At 44.4% G+C, this 19,499-nt stretch overlaps 1 protein-coding gene across 1 annotated transcript in view; it reads left to right on the top strand.

Annotated features, from left to right (window-relative positions):
• Positions 1-16,192, top strand: part of LOC308090970 (glutamate receptor 4) — a gene marked incomplete at both ends in the record, with an annotated part of 92,959 nt that extends 76,767 nt beyond the window's left edge. The window contains 4 exons of the mRNA XM_080436242.1: positions 1,858-2,105; positions 7,041-7,155; positions 11,495-11,632; positions 16,031-16,192. Coding sequence (XP_080292368.1) covers positions 1,858-2,105; positions 7,041-7,155; positions 11,495-11,632; positions 16,031-16,192 — 663 coding nt within the window. The remainder of the gene's footprint in view (positions 1-1,857; positions 2,106-7,040; positions 7,156-11,494; positions 11,633-16,030) is intronic.
• Between the last annotated feature and the right edge of the window lie 3,307 nt (positions 16,193-19,499).

Raw genomic sequence — 19,499 nt, 5'->3', positions numbered from 1 at the left:
AGAGGCCCTGGTTGCCCCAGGTACGATTCCAGGCCACGCCAGCATATGTGTCGATTAAATGAAATCGACACTGAGCAAGACTCTTAACCCCTAATTGCTCACACAGACTTTCATGAACGTCCTGTTAAATGAGATGAGATTCAAAACGGAGTAGTTCTGTAATTAAAATCAACTGTTTTTGGAGGAATGTTTAGCTATGGGAATCAAGCGGCTGAATTAAATCAAAATGTGTTTATATTCATACAGGTCTATGTATGTCATCACGCAGCCTTTTAGGGACTTTTGATATACACTTACACAATTATTTGTTTTCCAATTTCAATCTATATGGTCCATATTATGACCACGGATATGCTCTTCATGTCACTATGTCTTCAAAAATGTGTAGTTGTGTGTAGTTGTGTGATTCCAGCTGGTCCATATATGGATATGGTAAGTTAAAGAACCAAGTCACACCCTTCAATAATGTATTCACTGTATCTTATGTCTTAGATTTTTACTAATGACATACAGTATGTAGTATATATATATTGTACACACACACACACACACACACACACACACACACACACACACACACACACACACACACACACACACACACACACACACACACACACACGCATAATATCACCGTGGGCATTCATCCCAGGGTTCCCAAGGTTATCCTGGACAGGCGTATTTAGCCCCTGTTGAGGACAATGATGAATGCCGGGCGATAATGTGTTCATCACACCATCCATAGCCTTATTTATTCACAGAGACAAAGGAGAAAATTGCATCTGAACGCTTCATAAAACAACATTGAATAAATAGATTAAGAATTACTGTCATCGCTGAACAGAACACCAGTCCAGCTGGGATTCCCTGACAGAGTGGAGGAGGGAGTTGGCTGAGAACACTGTGCGTGCTGCTGGCTGGCTGGCTGCAGCACACAGGCAGATGGTCCTCACCCCTCTGCTACAAGACAGACAGACATACAGACAGACAGACAGACAGACAGACAGACAGACAGACAGACAGACAGACAGACAGACAGACACCAGTACGATCGTGCTCACAAACACAACGCTGACACCTGTGTTGTTTCCTCCTCCAACACGATGATGCATTCAAACAGCTGTATGTGTGTCTCAAACAATAGAACGTAAACAAGTTGATCGTCTCGTACACGTTGAACATTAACCCCCTCATGTCTTTTCTACCTTGTTTTGTACATGGCTTGTGCTCTTAATCGTCGCTGTCGGGCAGAAACCTCATATCTCCACGTTGTAACTTTTTACGTTTTTTATTTCTTGTTTTTTTTCCCCCGTAAATTAATACCCTATTTCATCTTACAAGAGTGTCACACAAAAGTAGTGACAATAGCAGATCTGCAATCTCACAACGGCTCGTGATGTGAGCTATGTGATTTTAAACGTTTTTTTTTACCTGGGATACCAGCCCAGTCCTACATCTACATTTCGGAACGTGGGCGTTTCGCGTGGTTTTTATGATGATCGTTTCCAATGGCCGAAGGACAGCCAATGAGATCACACGGAACATTGTGTCCCATGGCTTGGAGGGCAAGCGTCACACATAAGTACCGCTACAAAGTGCCAAATAAATCAACTAGGCCTACATCTCATGGAATGTGAGGTCTCACACTGAACAACCCAGCCAAGCGTCGGAAAGGGTTCATGCATTAAATTACAACCCGGTATCCCAGTCACAATGACTTAATATGTAATTTGTTCTTGTTAATATGATTATAAAAAATGAACGGTTTTGGACATACAAGGTTTCCACCCGACAGCAACTCCCCCGTATCTCCCATCACAACTTTCTGCCCCTTCCCCCTCCCCCCTCCCTCCGCAGCGGTCGAAGATCGCCGTCTACGAGAAGATGTGGGGCTTCATGAAGTCGGCCGAGCCCTCCGTCTTCGCCAAGACCACGGCGGAGGGCGTGGCGCGCGTCCGCAAGTCCAAGGGGAAGTACGCCTTCCTGCTGGAGTCCACCATGAACGAATACACGGAGCAGCGGAAGCCCTGCGACACCATGAAAGTGGGCGGCAACCTGGACTCCAAGGGCTACGGCGTGGCCACGCCCAAGGGCTCACAGCTAAGGTGGGTGGAGTAGCGTAACAATATGCCGACGACGTCGTCGTGTTGTTATGGTATTCCACTCTCCCTGGTGTGCTGCCTTTCTCTTTCTTACCTTTTCTTTCACACTTATTGCTTTGGGGGGCGGGAGGGGTGAGGGGGGGGGGGGGGGTTTGGAGCTTTACATTGGCGCTTGCTGCTTTGCACGTGCTCGGTGTCTTACCTGAGGGAGTGCTATTGTTTTTATTTAATTTCATAATTCCTTTTTTTTGTTTACAGCTCTTCACCAGGTAATTGTGTGTGTGTGTGTGTGTGTGTGTGTGAGTGTGTGAGTGTGTGAGTGTGTGAGTGTGTGAGTGAGTGAGTGAGTGAGTGAGTGAGTGAGCGAGCGCCTGTGTCTATGTGTGTGCTTATGCTTGTATTGTTTGGCCAAGGGGGGTGGAGCGGCAAGCCAGGATGCACTTGAGTCATCTGGAAAATGCTGCTGCTTTTAGAATGATATGCCTGCATTTGTATAAGCGTAGCAGCTACTCTCGGGAGGCTGTGAGGTAATGGGTAATCAGCCTTGATTGGTACTCGGTCGTACGGCAGTCTCCCACGTCAAACAATAGCCGTTCTAAGAGCTCACACCGTGTCGCCATGCGGCAAGACGAGGCAAGATTATTTGTATCGTACATTTCGACATGGCAATTCAACGTGCTTTACAAAAAACATCAAAGAAAAGAAACGTGTTATAACAGGACATTGTTTTTTTTTTCTATTTAACTTTTTTTTTCTTTCTTTTTATTGTGGGGAAAGCTTTCGCTGAAAATGTCCGATCGACAAGCTCGCTTGTTGACCTGCTATTGTCAGCGAAAGCTTTCCCCACAATACGGACGCTGGGGTTTAAGTGGTTAAGTTAAAAAGGGGGATTTGAATACAACAAAAACAAAAGAAGTAAATAGAAAATTAAGAGCGTAAAATGACTTTAACTGAGATTAAGTCCGGAAATCTCAATAAAAAGCAGCAGCAAACAGAATGATTTGTTTGTATTGCAGCAGACTAGGGGCCCTGTCTTGCCTCAACCCTTATCCCTAAACTTACATTTTTCACGATTTGTTTTACTATTTTGAAAAAACGTTTAAATAGTTCACATATAATAGCCGATCTACAAGCTCACAACGTGTCCATGTAGATCCGGCTAGTTGAACTATTTTAAATGTTTTTCAAAATAGTAAAATATGGCTAATTAGTTTAGGCGTAAGGGGTAAGGCCCCTGAAGTTCCCTCTTCAGGTTGTTCCACATCCTGCGGTGCATGATTATAAAAGCAGAACGCTGTTTCTCCTCTCTCTGAACGCAGAGCGCTGTGAGCTCTTAGATCGGCTGTGTTTGGCATGCGACGCTGACGTATGACTTTTTTTTTATCAATTAGTCACCCAATGGAGAATTCATGGATATTGTTTATTTTTTGTCTCATTCCTAAGCCAATCATTTGCTGACCGGCAGCGGTTCCGATAGGAGACACAAAGAGTCTCCTTTGTGTCTCCTATCGGAACCGCTGCCTACCGGTCCACTGGTCATGAAATTATTGGCTTAGAAATGAGACAAAAACTATAAATATCCATGAATTCAGGTCTCCATGGGGTGAGTAATCCATTTTGGGTGAACTATCCCTTTAAGCTGGTTTTGAACTAGTCCGTAACCACTTAAACCCCATATGGTTGAGCCCCTCAGGGCTCTATGCCAATATCTTTTCTGTTTTCTGTTATTGTGGGGAAAGCTTGTCGATCTGCTATTTTCAGCCAAAGTTTTCCCCACAATATGGATGCCGGGGTTTAGGTGGTTAAGCTACAAGGTGTAATGAGGATTTGCGAGCCATTTGAATGCCCAGCCCTGTGTGACTGTCTGCCACCCTGCCGCCATAGTTTATTTACAGACCCTTTCCTGAAAATGCGATCATAAGATAATAAAACATTGTTTGCTAAGCCACTGCCAGCAATTTTTAGTTTTCCTTACCTTTTTAACACACCGGGTGCCAGCGTTTTATTAAAACAGATTACTTTGAGTGCCAGAGATCTCACCGTTTGTAGCGCTGTGCTGTTTATAGCTGTGGACTCACACCCACACGCAAACAATGGATGCGTGCACGAAGATCGATGGTCCTGGCTAACGCCTGGAACAATAACATCTCTCACGTGAGTCGCCATTACGGAGTAATCGGCCATCGAAAATGACTCGTTTTCCCCCATGTAAAAAGTTTCGGAGCTGCAGAGGTTTTCATCAAGGAGATAGAACCGGAGCGGACGGGGAGCCATGTTTTTTGGCACAGTGATCCATCCGTCCCTTCCTTCTCAGAATCACCGTGACATGGAATTTTATTCAAAGGACTAATGACTAAACTAAATGTGCTGTCAAAATTATCAATACAGAACACTTAATACTATGTCCAGAACACTTTTTACTAATCGCCCGCAACATTCAAGCCTATCAAGCTGTTGCTGTGCTCGAACGCTTGTCCTTCAGATGTTTTATTTATTTATTATTGTTTAATAATAATTAGAGGATGAACCCATTGAGATGAATCATCTAATTTTCTCAAGGAGGTCCTCAGGCACAATACATGAATAATGATGATACATTAGTTAATCCAACAACACAAAACGATCAAAGTGGTGATAATATCAACAAGGACATAAGGGTAATAATAAGGGCTTCCAGTAAAAAAAGTTAACAATGTTAAATAAGAATAGAGAAAATTTCCCCACGAAAGCTTTCCCCACAATACTGACCCTGCATGGGGTTTAAGTGGTCAATGCTCACACACGATCAGCACGACGAATGAACCTGTTCTACACATGCAACACTGTGTCACACGCATGTTGCTTTGGTCACAATGGAATGGGAAATGTTTACTGAATGCCTGCCCTAATAATCACTGAATGACTCACGTCCACCTGTACTGTATTTGTTCTTTGTGTGTGCGCGTGTGCCTTCCCCCAAAGACACTGGTTAAGCCCCCCCCACCCACCCAAATAACTCCCGAAACCCCAATTTGCCAGCTGCCTCGGTGTCGTGTCGAGATAAACTTTAGACTAAAAGTTTCAACGTCGTGGAATCGAATCGCACTCCTGATGCTACTTTTTCCCTTATCTAAAATGTGTCGCCAATTATTTTATTTGTGAGGCTAAGTTTAGGTTTAGGCATAATTGTACCACATCAGCCATACTTTCGCAAAATTAGGGATAGTTTCAAAACGCATTATTTTGCCACATTAGGCTTAATTACAGGGCAGGCTGGCCAGTCAGGGCGGGGCTGCTATTTCACTTGGCTCAGTTACAGTAAAGACACGTTAACATGCTCTGGTGTTTGATTTCTCTCTGAACGTCTGTCTCTGCATCAGCTTCTGTTTAGCGTTTTCTGTTCTGTGTGCCAATGTTTATACATGTCTGATTCATTTCACTGTTGACTCCCTTTTCTTTCTATTATTGATGATCCATGCTGAATGAATGAAAAGGGACTGGAGGGAGGGAGCACACACACTTGACACAAATCTCTCTCTGTCAACTATATGGAGACGCTCTTCAAGTTAAGGCCGTGACACACTTAGAAGTGTCACTGACGCTTATTTTCTAAGAGAATGTTTTAAGATAAAAAGAGGTTACATTTCTGCGATGCTCCAACTCAATTCAGATGGTCTGTTCTGTGCATCAACGCTCCAAAATAGCAGTGAGCTCTGAGGACAGAGCTCGTACACAGGTTTTGCCGCATCCAACTGACACATCCAGTGTGGCTGCAGCCATTATAAGCAAGGGATAATCAATGGGTAGCAGGTCAGTATTGAGAAATAAATCCAGACAGGGTGATTATTAGACCCCGACGCGATAGCAGAGGGGTCTAATAATCACCCTGAAGGGGTTTATTTCTCAGTAATGACCCGCTCCCCATTGATTATCCCACTTATTCCATAGGCGGCGGGTAATGAAGGCTAGGCTAGGCTAAGCCTTCCCAAATGTTATTCTGGGAAATTCTGGAAATTGTGCAAATTTTATTTAATATATGTGCGCAGCATTATTTAGTTTTTTTTTTTTAATAATAAATCAGTAAAATCAGGCAAAAATAAGAATTAAATAACAAAACCCTAACCTAACCCTAAAACCGAAATAAAGTAACCAAAAACTGAAAAGAAACGTAACAAAATGATGCAATTTTTTGTGCCCGTGCGTGTGGACTATTTCGGCGCCCGCGCGCGGCCGACCCCCCCGGCCTCAAGCCAGATCTCTTAGCCTTCCCAATTGTCAGGCTCACCCGCCGCCTATCTGTATTACACGGCTACTAATACATTCATTATTAAATTGAAAGTAACAAAACATAGGATTTCATTGCTTACGGTAACAAAAGTATTCCATACATGTCTGCCAGTTGCCTCGGAAAACAACGGGAAGTGTAGATAAAAAAATAATATTAGGTTACTGCATTGTCTATTTTTCACTTCAACGGTTTTCAAAAACATTCTTGAGAGCTATGTTTAGCTAAATAACATTAGCTGAGGTTTCCAAAAAGCACAACCATTTTGCCATGAGGGCGGGAGGTTTTTATTTTGAAGGCCAGGGAAAACAGGTGCGTTTTAAGTCTGCTTTTAAACATATCTAAGTAGGTTCAGCTGACATAACCCGTAGAGTTAAAGCTGTTTCACAATGTTAGATCGGCGACTGAAAAGGCAAGAGAGAGGTTTGTGTTGGGCTGTGTGCTTCAGAATCCTGGGGTAGAATCACAGTTTAGAGGCATGGGATTGTGATGATGTAACATAATAACAGGTTTAATTTTTACCAGGACAATTGATGCACTTTTCCACCCTTGTCCCCCTCTCTTGCTGCACCCCCCTCTCCCCCCTCCCCCCTTCTTCCCCCCAATTTGGAACAGCACACTCACTTTCCCCCCCTCATTCTCTCACCGACAATATTTGTTCTATCGTTTTCAAGAAGTGCGGTTAACCTGGCCGTGTTAAAACTCAATGAACAAGGCCTGTTGGACAAATTGAAAAACAAGTGGTGGTACGACAAAGGAGAGTGTGGAAGCGGAGGCGGGGGCGAGAAGGTTAGCCACCACCGCGCCGTGCCCACGTGTTGGTTCACCAAACATGCGGGTACACTTTTTATGTTTGCCCTGGCAACAGGCGGCATCTGCCGGGTCGACGACCCCAACCGTCTGGAAAAAGACCGAACTGGCGCTCCGCCGCGGGCTGGCACTTGCTCGCCTCGGACAAAATGGCCTAGCGCGTTATGTTGGTGTGCGAGTGCCTCCCTGCGTCCGAGCGTCGGACTGTTAATCCTGACAGAGGAGGGCAAATACTGTCGAGGTGAAAATATTTGCTATAATGTTTGCGTGATGATATACGCAGTAAAATATTAATTTGTCTATTTGTGAAATGGAGAGTTAAAAGAGTTCAAGTCAATACTGTGTAACCTTTTCAACTAAACAAATCTTATTTTTTCATATTCACCTGTTTCCTAGGCTGTGTGTTTTCCACTTCCTGTCGATTTCATTGGATGAACGACAGGACGACAGGAAGTGGAAAACACACAGCCTAGGAAACAGGTGAATAATCTTTCTCAGGTATATTTTTCACAATAACCATTCCGCATAGACGCGTTTTTGACAACTTCTTCAAACACTGTTTTTAGCGTCCGTCCCCCAACACTCCACGCCAAAATGAGTCCCTCATGGCTCTATACTAGTCTTTCCTGTTTTCTGTTATTGTGGGGAAACCTTTTGTTGAAAATAGCCGCAGTGCAACGCCTTGTGTGCTTGTCGAGCGGCTATTTTCTGCAAAAAAAGCTTTACCCACTATACGGATGCTGGGGTTAAAAGTTAACACATTTCCAAACATATTCTCCTCTCTAGACCATGCATTCATTTGTTTCGGGTGCTTCCGTGGTTTTGTTTGGAACAGACTTCTGGGAATCGTAGTTCTAACTGACCATAGACAAGACGCTGTAAAGACCAGAGCTACCAGAGATGTCGCCAAAAAGACTACAACATTGAAGGTTACACAGTAGGAGGACATTAACTTAACTTAAGTGTCACGCTGCATACAGTAATGACATGTTCACACGTCCCTTTGTGACTTCAGTTAAATCAACACGCTATGGCGTCCACTTCTCATCGGTCCATATTTTCCTGTTGACAGTTCCGCCCTCCCACGCTTGTTGTGAAAAAAAAGGTCCCGGCAGTATGTCCCTGTTCCAGAAAGCCATGGAGTCGGGACCCCTACGTACTGTATGTGTCTGTTAGCTCAGAACCCCTCAAACACCCCCCACTCCCCCCTATCTAAACAGAAAAACGCCTTAATTAGCCCCCCCCCCCCCCCGCAAAGTATTTGTTCTCAAAGTGGGGTCCACAGAGGGTCCTCCAGCTAAATAATTAATAGTTGGCAACTGAAAGGACCCTTACAGTTCTTATAACTCTGAGAGTACAAATATAACCAAATTCTATTTATTTTTTAACTAAACTTATAACGTTTGAGAACCACTTGCCCCCCGAAACAAGGTGTTTGCCCAACCAGTTCACACAGAGACATGTACACTCGTCTTCCCGACTCCGTCGCTTTGTTTATGTGAAGAAAGAGTAGAGAACTGCTCTTTGTTTGTGGGTCTTCTTCTGAACTGTGAATAACATAAAATAACATGTCCTATGATGTTATTTATGTTATTTCCCCCCTCCCTACCTCCCCCCCCGTCCGTCCGTGATTTGAAGAACGCCCGTAAACCTTGCCGTATTGAAACTGAGCGAAGCGGGAGTCTTAGACAAACTGAAAAACAAATGGTGGTACGATAAAGGGGAGTGTGGACCCAAGGACTCGGGAAGTAAGGTCAGTCTCTCCAACCAACCACCGGATACCCCCGAAGAACCCCCCCACTCTGTTTGTCTCCATGCACACAGGGGAGGAAAAAAAAAGAGTGTTCATTTAACTCTGACGCTGTAGAAATGGACCCATAAGGGAGCCAGTGTTAAAATGGACCCGTAAGGGACCAGGTATGAAAATGGACCCGTAAGGGACCAGGTATGAAAATGGACCCGTAAGGGACCAGGTATGAAAATGGACCCCTAAAGGGAACCAGGTATGAAAATGGACCCGTAAGGGACCTGAAAAGTCAGAGTTAAATGAGCACATGGTCTTATTGCCGGCAGTACTGTTATGTTAATGCGACAGGCTGGCTAATATGACACACGCGCTCGCACACACACCCACAAAGACACACACACACACACACACACACACACACACACACACACACACACACACACACACACACACACACACTCATAGTCTCGGAGGTAGTGACTCGACAAACAGGTATTGACTGAGGCCGTAGCTTGAGGGATACAGCATGGCAGAACCGCGGTAGGACGTGGCGCTAACAGTCTGTTATAGCAGCTAAGCTAACGTGCTATGGCTAGGCCTGATTCTCGTTTTTCCCCCCATGCACTTCTGCACATAAACCACGCCTACAGGTAATGTCATTGGTTGATCTAATTGTCGGCTTGCGGAACCTAGCACAAAGACAGACTGGCGGAGAACGATAACCCATGATAACCAGTCAGTTGTCCATCAATCTCTTTCACGCCGTAGACGCAATACAATTAGTTTATGGGAACATTTTAGATGATAATGACTTTTTTCAGCACTTGACAACAAGACGGGCACACTCACAGAAGTGGGCTTGATCCCTGTGAGGCGTTAGCTGAGTGAGTAACGGCTAACGCCTCTGTTACTGTGCGGTAACAGCGACCACTGTAACCGCTTAGTATCAGTGGGCACTGTCAGCATCATCCAATGACGCGCTATCCAATGACAATCGCCTGGGGCGTGGCCTTTGCAGAAGTGCGTTTGGTTGGGAAACAATGGCGCTGTGGCTACAGAGGGGCTGGCGCTCCACATCGCTCGTCGCCTGTGGTCTTGGGGCATGTTGGGTTATGTCACACACCATGCTAGTGAGCTACGCCGCACATTCCCGGTTGATCCTCCCATGTTTGACGCACCGCACGGTAAAATCTGAAGTGTTCCTTTAACTCTGAAAGTGTAAAGCCTGGTTTATAATCCGTCACAAGATGGTGTTGCTTGCCAATACGAGCTGATGTGCAAGATCTCGTGTGCACGATGCAACGTGTTGTGAGCACGATGCGACGCATTGTGAGCACGATGCGGCGCATTGTTAGGGCGATACAAAGCATTGTGAGCTTGTACATCAACTCTTGTAGGCAAGCAACAACGAGTGGCATTGTTTTACCACAGACTAGATAAAATACGCTTAAAGAAACAGTTCACCCACAAAACTTGTTTTCTATGAATCACTCACCCTGTGATGTCTTGACTTCATGGATAATTTCAGTTTGTGTCACATTCCCTCACGGTGAATGAAGATGAATGCAAAACACTGAGAATACTTTAATAGGCGACCAAGATTAACAACAGCAAAACTATGTCAAAAATATTTGTATAAACTTCACACAGCTCTCACTGTATAAAAGGAATCTTGATACAGTTTTGCTGTTTTTAAATCTTAGCCGATTACTTCTCCTTTATTTCAAGACTCCAAAGGGTGGGTAATTGTTGGGAAAAAAAGTCATTTGGGATTGAACTCTTGCTTTAAGGGTCTTTTGACGTGTTTACCCTTTCAGAGTTGAAGGAACCCTCCAGACAAGCGCACGCCAAGAACCTGGCACCTTCCAACGAAGCATGCATGAGCAACCTTTCACATTAACAACCATTTTGTTTGCACACAAAGACGGGACGCACGACTCGGACCGATCAATCCTCTTTAGAGACCACTGTGGACAGGATAAGGAGGAGGAATTTAAACGTCTCCTGTTGCCTCTGCAAGAAGCCAACAGGCTTTAGACTAGTGCTTAAGTCACATAAATATATAATTAACCTAAAGGCTTTAGACTAGTGCTTAAGTCACATATATATATAATGAGGGAGGGAGCTTGTGAGAGAAGTAAAACTCAAATGAACACAATCATTATTTCCTCTTTAACGCTGACGGCCAGGTATAGCGAAGGGCATCACAGTGCAGTGAGCGATTGGGGGGGTGGGGCTTATACAACAGTAGACACGGGGGGCTCTTATCAAGTGAACACGTGAAATGTTGTAACATTCTGTGTTCGTCTGTGTTCGTCTTCTGTGTTTGTTTGTTTGTTTGTTTGTTTGTTTGTTTGTTTGTTTGTGCGTGTGTGAGTGTACTTGTGTGTGTGTGTGTGTGTGTGTGTGTGTGTGCTCACGTGACTGTGTACGCATGTGTATAAATAACAATGGTGTTGCATCCGTCTCTGACTTTGCGTTTGTCTTGTGTGTGTGTCCCTCAAACTCCCCCCCCTCCACAACCCACCCCCCCTCCCCCCCCCCCCCCCCCCCACACACACCCCACCGCAGGACAAGTCGTCCCAGGCCCTGAGCCTGAGCAACGTGGCGGGGGTCTTCTACATCCTGGTGGGGGGCTTGGGCCTCGCCATGCTGGTGGCCCTCATCGAGTTCTGCTACAAGTCCCGCAACGAGGCCAAGAGAATGAAGGTGGAGGCCCCGTCATCACCCCCTCCCCCCCCCGCACCCCCATTACCCCCACCCAACATCCAGCCCCCCCTCCTGCCCTAGCCCCAGTCCCACCCAGAGCCAGAGCCCTGGGGGTCCCGGGCGGCTCAACCAGAACCCTGGGGTTTCCACCCCAGGTTCCCGAAGCGCCCGCAATTCAGCCCAGTTTAGCGAGGTTCCCGACGTCGATAATGTGTAGTCGTTGATTTTTATCGTAAAAAAAAGTTCCGTCCCCTCGCCCCTCCAACCCCCCACCCCCCTCTCTCGACCCCCCCTCCCCCCTTCTCTAGCGCCCCCTCAGGTCTGAGACTGTAAGTGATATTTTGGTCATTATTGGCTGTGCTGGCTGTGTGCGCGTCGTGCTGCCGTGGCTGTTTTTAAAGTGACCCCCGTGGCAAATGACGCTTTGTTGTTTTCCCCACTTTTATCTGTCGTTCTTACTCGCTCATCTGTTGGTTGTTTGTTTGTTTGTTTGTTTCACAAATACAACAAATGACAAGTGAAATGTGAAGGAGAATGCAAAAAAAATACAAAAAAACTACGGCTTGAAAAGTGGCATTCGACAGGAAAAGACTAAAGTAAAGACTGAGTCGCTAGCCACGCCCGATAAAAAAATATTCTGGCGAGTCAGGGGTCTGGTAAAGCTAACGAAGGCCGGGTTTTCTCGGTTGAAAATCTAACCGGCCCGATGGGGAAGATCCAGAATGAACCAATGAATTGAATACCAAGGCCCTCATTGGAAACAAGTCCGCAAGGACTTTTATGAACGGACCTGTTAGGCAAAGTATTTTAAATGTAACTGTGCTGTTTTACATGTTTTGCCTAATAAAATAATCAATCAAAAAAAAAAAAAAACATTGCCAAAGAGTGCCACTTTGGCCACGCCCCCATCTCAGAAAACAGCTGCACTGAGAGACTATAACAAAAAACTAAAACAAAAGATTTATACTTTTCATTTGCACATCGTACAATGAAGTCGCGCGCTGGAAATAGCCAATCTATGTGTAAGCTCGACACGTGACACGTTATTGGCCTTTTCTGTAGGCAGAAAACAGTCAAATCTAATAATGATTCATTTTGTTATCTTGGAAATAATAACTTGGATAGAGACTTTGTTTGTACATTTTTATTTAACTATGATGTTTTTGTTATTTTGTTAGTTTTAGTTAAACGTTTTATTTGTTTAGATTCATTAATAGATTTTTTACCACAAAGTCAAATCTCCAAATGTGGTTCCAAACACAAGCATTGACGGACGATGGGCCCATATTTTATTCTGTACGCTCGCATACACCCATGTCTCTGTGGTTGTACCGTACTGTAGCGTAGCGTACCGTACCGGGCACCAGGACATTGACTTGATTCACATTCATCCCCCATAACCCTCGGCCCCTGGAAGGCTCCGTCGTCCTGCTTCACTGACTTAAAATTGAGCGCTGCCATTTCCAATTCTAGAGGACCTTCCATCATGTCTTTATCCTTGTGAGGACGTTTAGCTCAACGGCAAGATCACGCACGTACGCACACATCTCTGTCTGCTGGCGGGCAGAAAACGTCCAAGTTGATCATACCACAGCTTCACACAAAAACACCAAACTACCAGTGGTGGAAAAAGTACTCAAATTCTTTACTTAAGTAAAAGTACCAATACTGCAATATAAAAATACTCTGTTACTAGTAAAAGTCCAGAATTCAAAATTTACTTGAGTAAAAGTACAACAGTATTGGCATCAACATGTACTTAAAGTACCAAAAGTAAAAGTACTAAAATATTTGAAAATAGCCGATCTACAAGCTCACAACGCGTCGCATCGCGACGCGTTGTGAGCTTGTAGATCTGCTATTTTCAAATAGCCTATGTATAAAATAGGGCTAAAGAGGTTAATGTATGTTTCATAATGTAATAATTTATATATGAAAAGTAACTAGTAACTAAAGTTCTCAAATAATTGTAGTGGAGTAAAAGTACAATATTTGTCTCTGAGATGTAGTGGAGTAGAAGTAAAAGTATTGGAAATTGGAAATACTCAAGTAAAGTACAAATACCTCAAAATGTTACTTAAGTACAGTACTTAAGTAAATGTACTTAGTTACTTTCCACCACTGCAAACTACTTACTTTTACTTTTGATATATTTGAATCCTGAAAAGTATCAGTTTTGGACATACAGTATGATGTTTCCACCCGACAGAGATGACTTGTGTCTCTGTACTTGTGAGTATATCGACATTTTTAGGATGGCAAATTTATGAATTCCACTTTTTTATTCATCGTTTGCCATTCTAACCCTAAAGCCGACAATAGCCGATCTCCAAGCGTGCCATGCTGTGAGCTTGTACATTGGCTATTCTTAGTGCGTGACAGACACCCAGCAGAACTCTGAACTCTATCCACTAAAATCGTCCTTCGCTGTCCAGCGACGACGACCCTTAATGTAATGACAGAGCTGTCCTGTGCTCACAGCATACTGTAGAGGAACCGTAAGCAATATAGAATAATATAATCTACAGTATTATCTTAACACTGTGTGGGGTCACTGTCGGGCAGAAACCTTGTATTTCCATATTTCAACTTAACTCTCTCAGTGCCAAGAGTATTTTCATAAAGTACTCCCCCAGTGCCAGAAATGTGCGTTTTTTTTAATTTTTTAATTTTTTAATTTTTCATTCAAATAAATGATCTGATTGGGTTTTTAAACCCATAATACAGTTCTACCAGTAGAGAGCAACACATCGACACATTGATGACCTCGCTGGCTCACTCGCCCCCTCCCAAACAGGCTCACGTCACATCCGGTCATAACCGGATGCTGACATTTTCGACAATCGTTGATCGGGCTAAATTACGATGCGATACACGACTACGATGACTGATCGTCACCCAGACCAAAGAGAGTAGACGTGGACCTCTCCGTTCGTTTTGTATACCGTGTGAAAAACCGTGACTTTCCCTATTCTGGACAAAAATGACCGCGGGAAAAAAATGAGAACCGGAAACGGAATCTGCGTCATGAAACCGGAACCCAATGAGTCTGAAGGAGTCAGGAAGCGAAAGTGATCATGAAAAATAAACAGTATAGCGCGACCACAGTCAAAAGTAAAAACTCGGGATTTCTCGTGCTGGCACGGAGGGTACTCGGGAAAAACTCGGGATATCTCGGGGCGTGGCACTGAGAGAGTTAATACATTTTTTTCTTCACTGTAAATGAATGCCCTATACTTCGTCATATGACAGTGTCACGCAAACATAGCTGATCTACAGATGTGACATTCCAAAGTTTCAGTTTTCCTGAAAAGCACCGGCTCCATACTGTACAAGGTTTCCCCCCCGACAGTGACCATAATAGCGAGGAGTGATGAGGGCTAATAAAGTCAATATAATCCATAGACATCTCAGGAGATAAAGCTAAGCTACTGGTGTGTGTCATTTTCCGTGTATTAAACCCTCAGATGTGTTCAGTGTCCAAGTCCATGTGTGTCGTCCAACGTGGTTCTGTGCCCCGTCCACACTTCCACCATCATGTCTTCAATGTCATTAGCTTTGATGGTAGATGGTTGGTCAGCTCTCCCCGTGTCCCCCCCCCCCCGTGTCCCCCCACTGCCTGAATCTATATCACCCTACACTGCATGCTTATGACAGCTACTTGTGCCGTTGTTGTACGTCTTTTAATGCACAAAGGTTATGTTCAGAGAGAAGATGAGTGAGTGATGGCAGAATTGCATTACTTTAGAATAATAATATATAATGATGCAGGATCTGAAGAACAGTGACACTTTGGTAGAGGTTGTGTGTTGTGTAGTGACCATGCCATGATGTAACTCCACATGTCGGTGAGATATCAATAGTTGCTCCATTGATTTAGACATTTACATTACACAATCATCTTGACTTACGTTGCGTAGTGAACGTCACTCTTTTAGCATGAAGACAAGATTATTGTAACATTAAAAAAATATATATATACATTAGTTGAGGATCCGCATTTACAGGTCCAGTCAGATTGTTCTTCCGAATTATTATTATTAACAATGATTAGATAAGATATTTTGCCAATATTTGGAGTTGCATCGTGGCAAGGTAACTAACTACACAACACAAGCCTCTACAAAATGTTGCGTTAAACATCAAAGTGGTGACGCTAGTGTGAGCTAAATGTCTTAGATCTTCTAACCACGCATGCCATTATATGCGAAAACTGTAGCGAAAATAACAGATCTACAAGGTCACAACGTGTTGTGTCGTGACTCATTGTGACCTTTTAGATCTGTTATTTTCACCGATATTTTGAGGCAATATAAAGGTTCTTTCACTGTTTGAAAGTTCCTCATGTACATGTCTCTTTCTTTCTCTCTCTCTCTCTCTCTCTCTCCCCCCCACCAGCTGACCTTCACAGAAGCCATGAGAAACAAGGCCCGCCTGTCCATCACGGGCAGCGTGGGGGAGAACGGGCGGGTTCTGACCCCCGACTGTCCCAAGGCGGTCCACGCCGGTCCCATCCGCCAGAGCTCCGGCCTGGCCCTGGTTTCCTCCGAGCTCCCGTGAGGACCAAAGAGCTCCAAAGTGCCTTATTCCCAAACCACACCCCCTCCCCCCCACCACCGCCACACACCTAACCTCGCGTCACCAGGCTTTTCCACACCGCGGGAAGCTTGTTTTTTTTTCGAACTGACCAGTGTGATCCGGTCACACGCCTATAAGCCAATGTTTCTAGAAATTGGCATCCGGTTAAATATATCTGGTTGGCGCAACTTTCTTCTTTTTTTTTCCCTCACATGGATGCCGAATCGAGTATTTTGCCAGTTTGCTCGCTCTACGAGTCGGAAATAAACCATGGAGACCCAACCGAAGTATTCCAAGAAGCACTTGAAGTAACTTCATCAAATTACTGCATTTGATGGCCGGGGGGGGGGGGGGGGGGTCATTTTGGGAGGAGCAACAGGTTGATCTTGTTTTTCCGCCCGCCTGGTGACGCAAAGTTATGTCCGCTCTCTAGACCGGATCTGAAAAAAAACTGAAGTTGATAAGCAGTCGACCCACACACACCACAAACTACCGCAAAGACTACGGGATAACGTGCGTAACGGGATGCCGCCAGCGGACCGGACGGATAGACTTAAAGGCACACGACGACGCGGACAGAGCTAAAGACGTAAAAACTGACCGTGGCTCAGCGGCCGCTCAGAGGGACGGACGGTCTTGACGTTACACTTGGTGGCCACACGGAGGGGAGAGGGGAGGGGGGAGGGGGGGGGGGGGGGAACGTACATTTGAATCCAAGTGTCATTTTTTTGGGGGGGGAGGGGGAATTGCGGCGGCCAAGTCCACCGGAGATGCTGTGCCAACCACTGTCCCGAACTGTTCCCGAGACAGACATGGAGGGTGACAAACTACGAGAATTATTATATCATAAATATATGATAAACGGAAGACCAGAAAACTGTCTACTTGAAATTGAAACTGTGTATTTTCTTTTTTTTTTCTCTTCTTTTGATCGCTGTGAATTTGGCAACTCGAGTTACAATGGAGATTGTTGTCGTTTTTTGTTTTTTTTCTGGACAGTATTTTGGTAACCAGACATGAGCAGCGTTCAAGAGACACTTTTAAGGACAGTTAATCTCATGTAATATCAATAAAGTGACACCGGGGAGGGAGCTGTTTCTCCCAGTGCCATGAAGGAGATAACGATGAAAAGTATTTGTACTCATAATAAATAACGAAAGAAAAAAAAACGCTAAACAAATATATGACAAAACGTAATTAAACTGTGAAGATAAGTGAATATGTATATTACATGAAAACAAAAGGACAAATCTAGCTGTACATAGACCAGACTGTACAACATGCTTGCTTTGTAAACATAATGTACAGTACATAGCAGATACTGTAGTGGATAGACTCCTCCTCTTTTTGTAATCATCTTTAAATAATTGACTCATCGCAATAACGAAGAAAGACGCCGCTTGACAATGGAGACGGGTGTGAGGAAGACGACGTTAAATTGCGTAACGTTGCTCAATACATACTGTACGATGTAGGGACATTAAAAAAGCTCAGACGAGAAGGGTATCGACTGCCCAAATATTCTGATACCCGTTATCTACGAAATCCATCTATTCAACTATGAATGTTAATGTAGCGCCAATCCCTACAACCACACTCCTCACTGTGCGGCCGCTGGTCAGAGGGAGAGCTTTAGAGAAAGAAAGGGCAAAAGAAAACTATTTTATTTTTCATTGTTTGATCTATTTTTTGTACTGAGCAATTTTAAGGAGAAAGAAAAAAAACTAAAAAAAACCTAAGCGGTCTGACTGCTGGTTTTAAGTGTCGACATTTAAATCCTCTTATCTGGTTAGAACTTTTAGACCATGTTGTGTGTGAAAATGAGCTGGAATGAAACGAGAAAATGATGTGGTTTTTTTTCTAAGTGTTTGCTCCTATAAAAGGCACCGAGGCCGTGTTAACGAAGTCACTGTTTGTACGTTGAGCCACGCTCCTTGTTGAAACACTGTGGATTCTCATGCTTTGTTTACACGTCGTTGCACGGCGGGGGTTTGCCCGCCGGAATTAGCCAAACTAGAAGTTTACGATGTGTCGCAATGCAACCAGGGGTGTAGTGGAGGGGTAGCACAGGGGAGCGACACTCCCCCACTTGTAAAAATGTGGATTTCACTTTTGGTCGATTGATTAAAACCACTTGAGCTCCAGCATCCATATTCCGGGAGGAACGTTAGCCCAAAAATAGCCGATCTACGAAGCTGAGATCTGCAGCAAAGAGAATTGGTGTTAGGGTTTCCGCTAGGCAATTTTGGGGCCGGCCACCTTGACTGACAGGATTATATTTTACCAGCCAAAGAATAAATTAATCAGCCGTATTATAATTAACGTCACATGCGTATTTGCAGATACGTCCACCCAAATGACAATTACACCTCGTTACGTTAGCGCTGCGCTTCTTTCCACTTTATCACAGATGCAATCTGTTTTTTAGAGTTAAAAGTATACTAGGTAAGATCGCAGATCAGTGTGTGTGTATACGCAGTGTGTGTGTATACACACACACACTCCCCCCTCCCCTCTCAGACAGCTATCAAAGAGAGTGTTGTCTTTGATGCATTCTTTGATTAGAGAGAGCACTAACGAGCACGGAACGAGTTTGACACTTTTATGGCCCAATCAATCAACTCAGTGCACCAACCCCTTTGAAGTTCAACGGGATCAATTAAGAGCTCCGGCCGAGCTCCCCTGATTCCACGCATCGTAGGCTTTGTAGTTCGGCTAGTTCCAGCATGCGACGCTGGTGCACAACGACGTATAAAAGAGGCGACAGTCAGGTCTGTGGCAGGGCAGGCTGGGCACACTGGCATAAATATATTCCTTCACCCTCATTGACTGTAGCGTCCTTGTCTCTTTGGCAACGGCAGGACAATCTTTAGGCCTTCGGGCTGCAATAGGATCCATTTAGCCTTCAGCAACACCAGCCACGGGCATCGTTTTGTCTCCAATGTTTTTTTCATTTGGTCCTTGTTATACCTCCATCCAGCCAGGCCCCTTGTACGTACTTTGGCTGGCTGGAGACGTAGCTTTCAGTGGCAAGACCAGTTTGAATTTCTGGCCACGATGCCTTTTGGTTCAGCCACTCATTATGTAAAGCTCCAATGGAATATGCTGTCTTTTTATTTGTTTTTGTTTTAATTGTACATCTTGGTTTTGATTATAATTTTTTTAGTAAAAAAAAGAAAAAAAAGAAAAAAGAAATGTCTATGGTTTGTGAGTCGTTTTTGTGGGTCGATATGAAGGGGTGTTTAATACAGGATATGTATAACTGACAGGCCACGTCCACGGCCGGAGA

This window comes from Gymnoscopelus braueri (genome assembly GCF_963280865.1).
Source record: "Gymnoscopelus braueri genome assembly, chromosome: 8".
Classification (NCBI taxonomy): domain Eukaryota; kingdom Metazoa; phylum Chordata; class Actinopteri; order Myctophiformes; family Myctophidae; genus Gymnoscopelus; species Gymnoscopelus braueri.
Note: the sequence above shows the minus strand (reverse complement) of the source record. Positions and strands in the feature narration are given on the sequence as shown.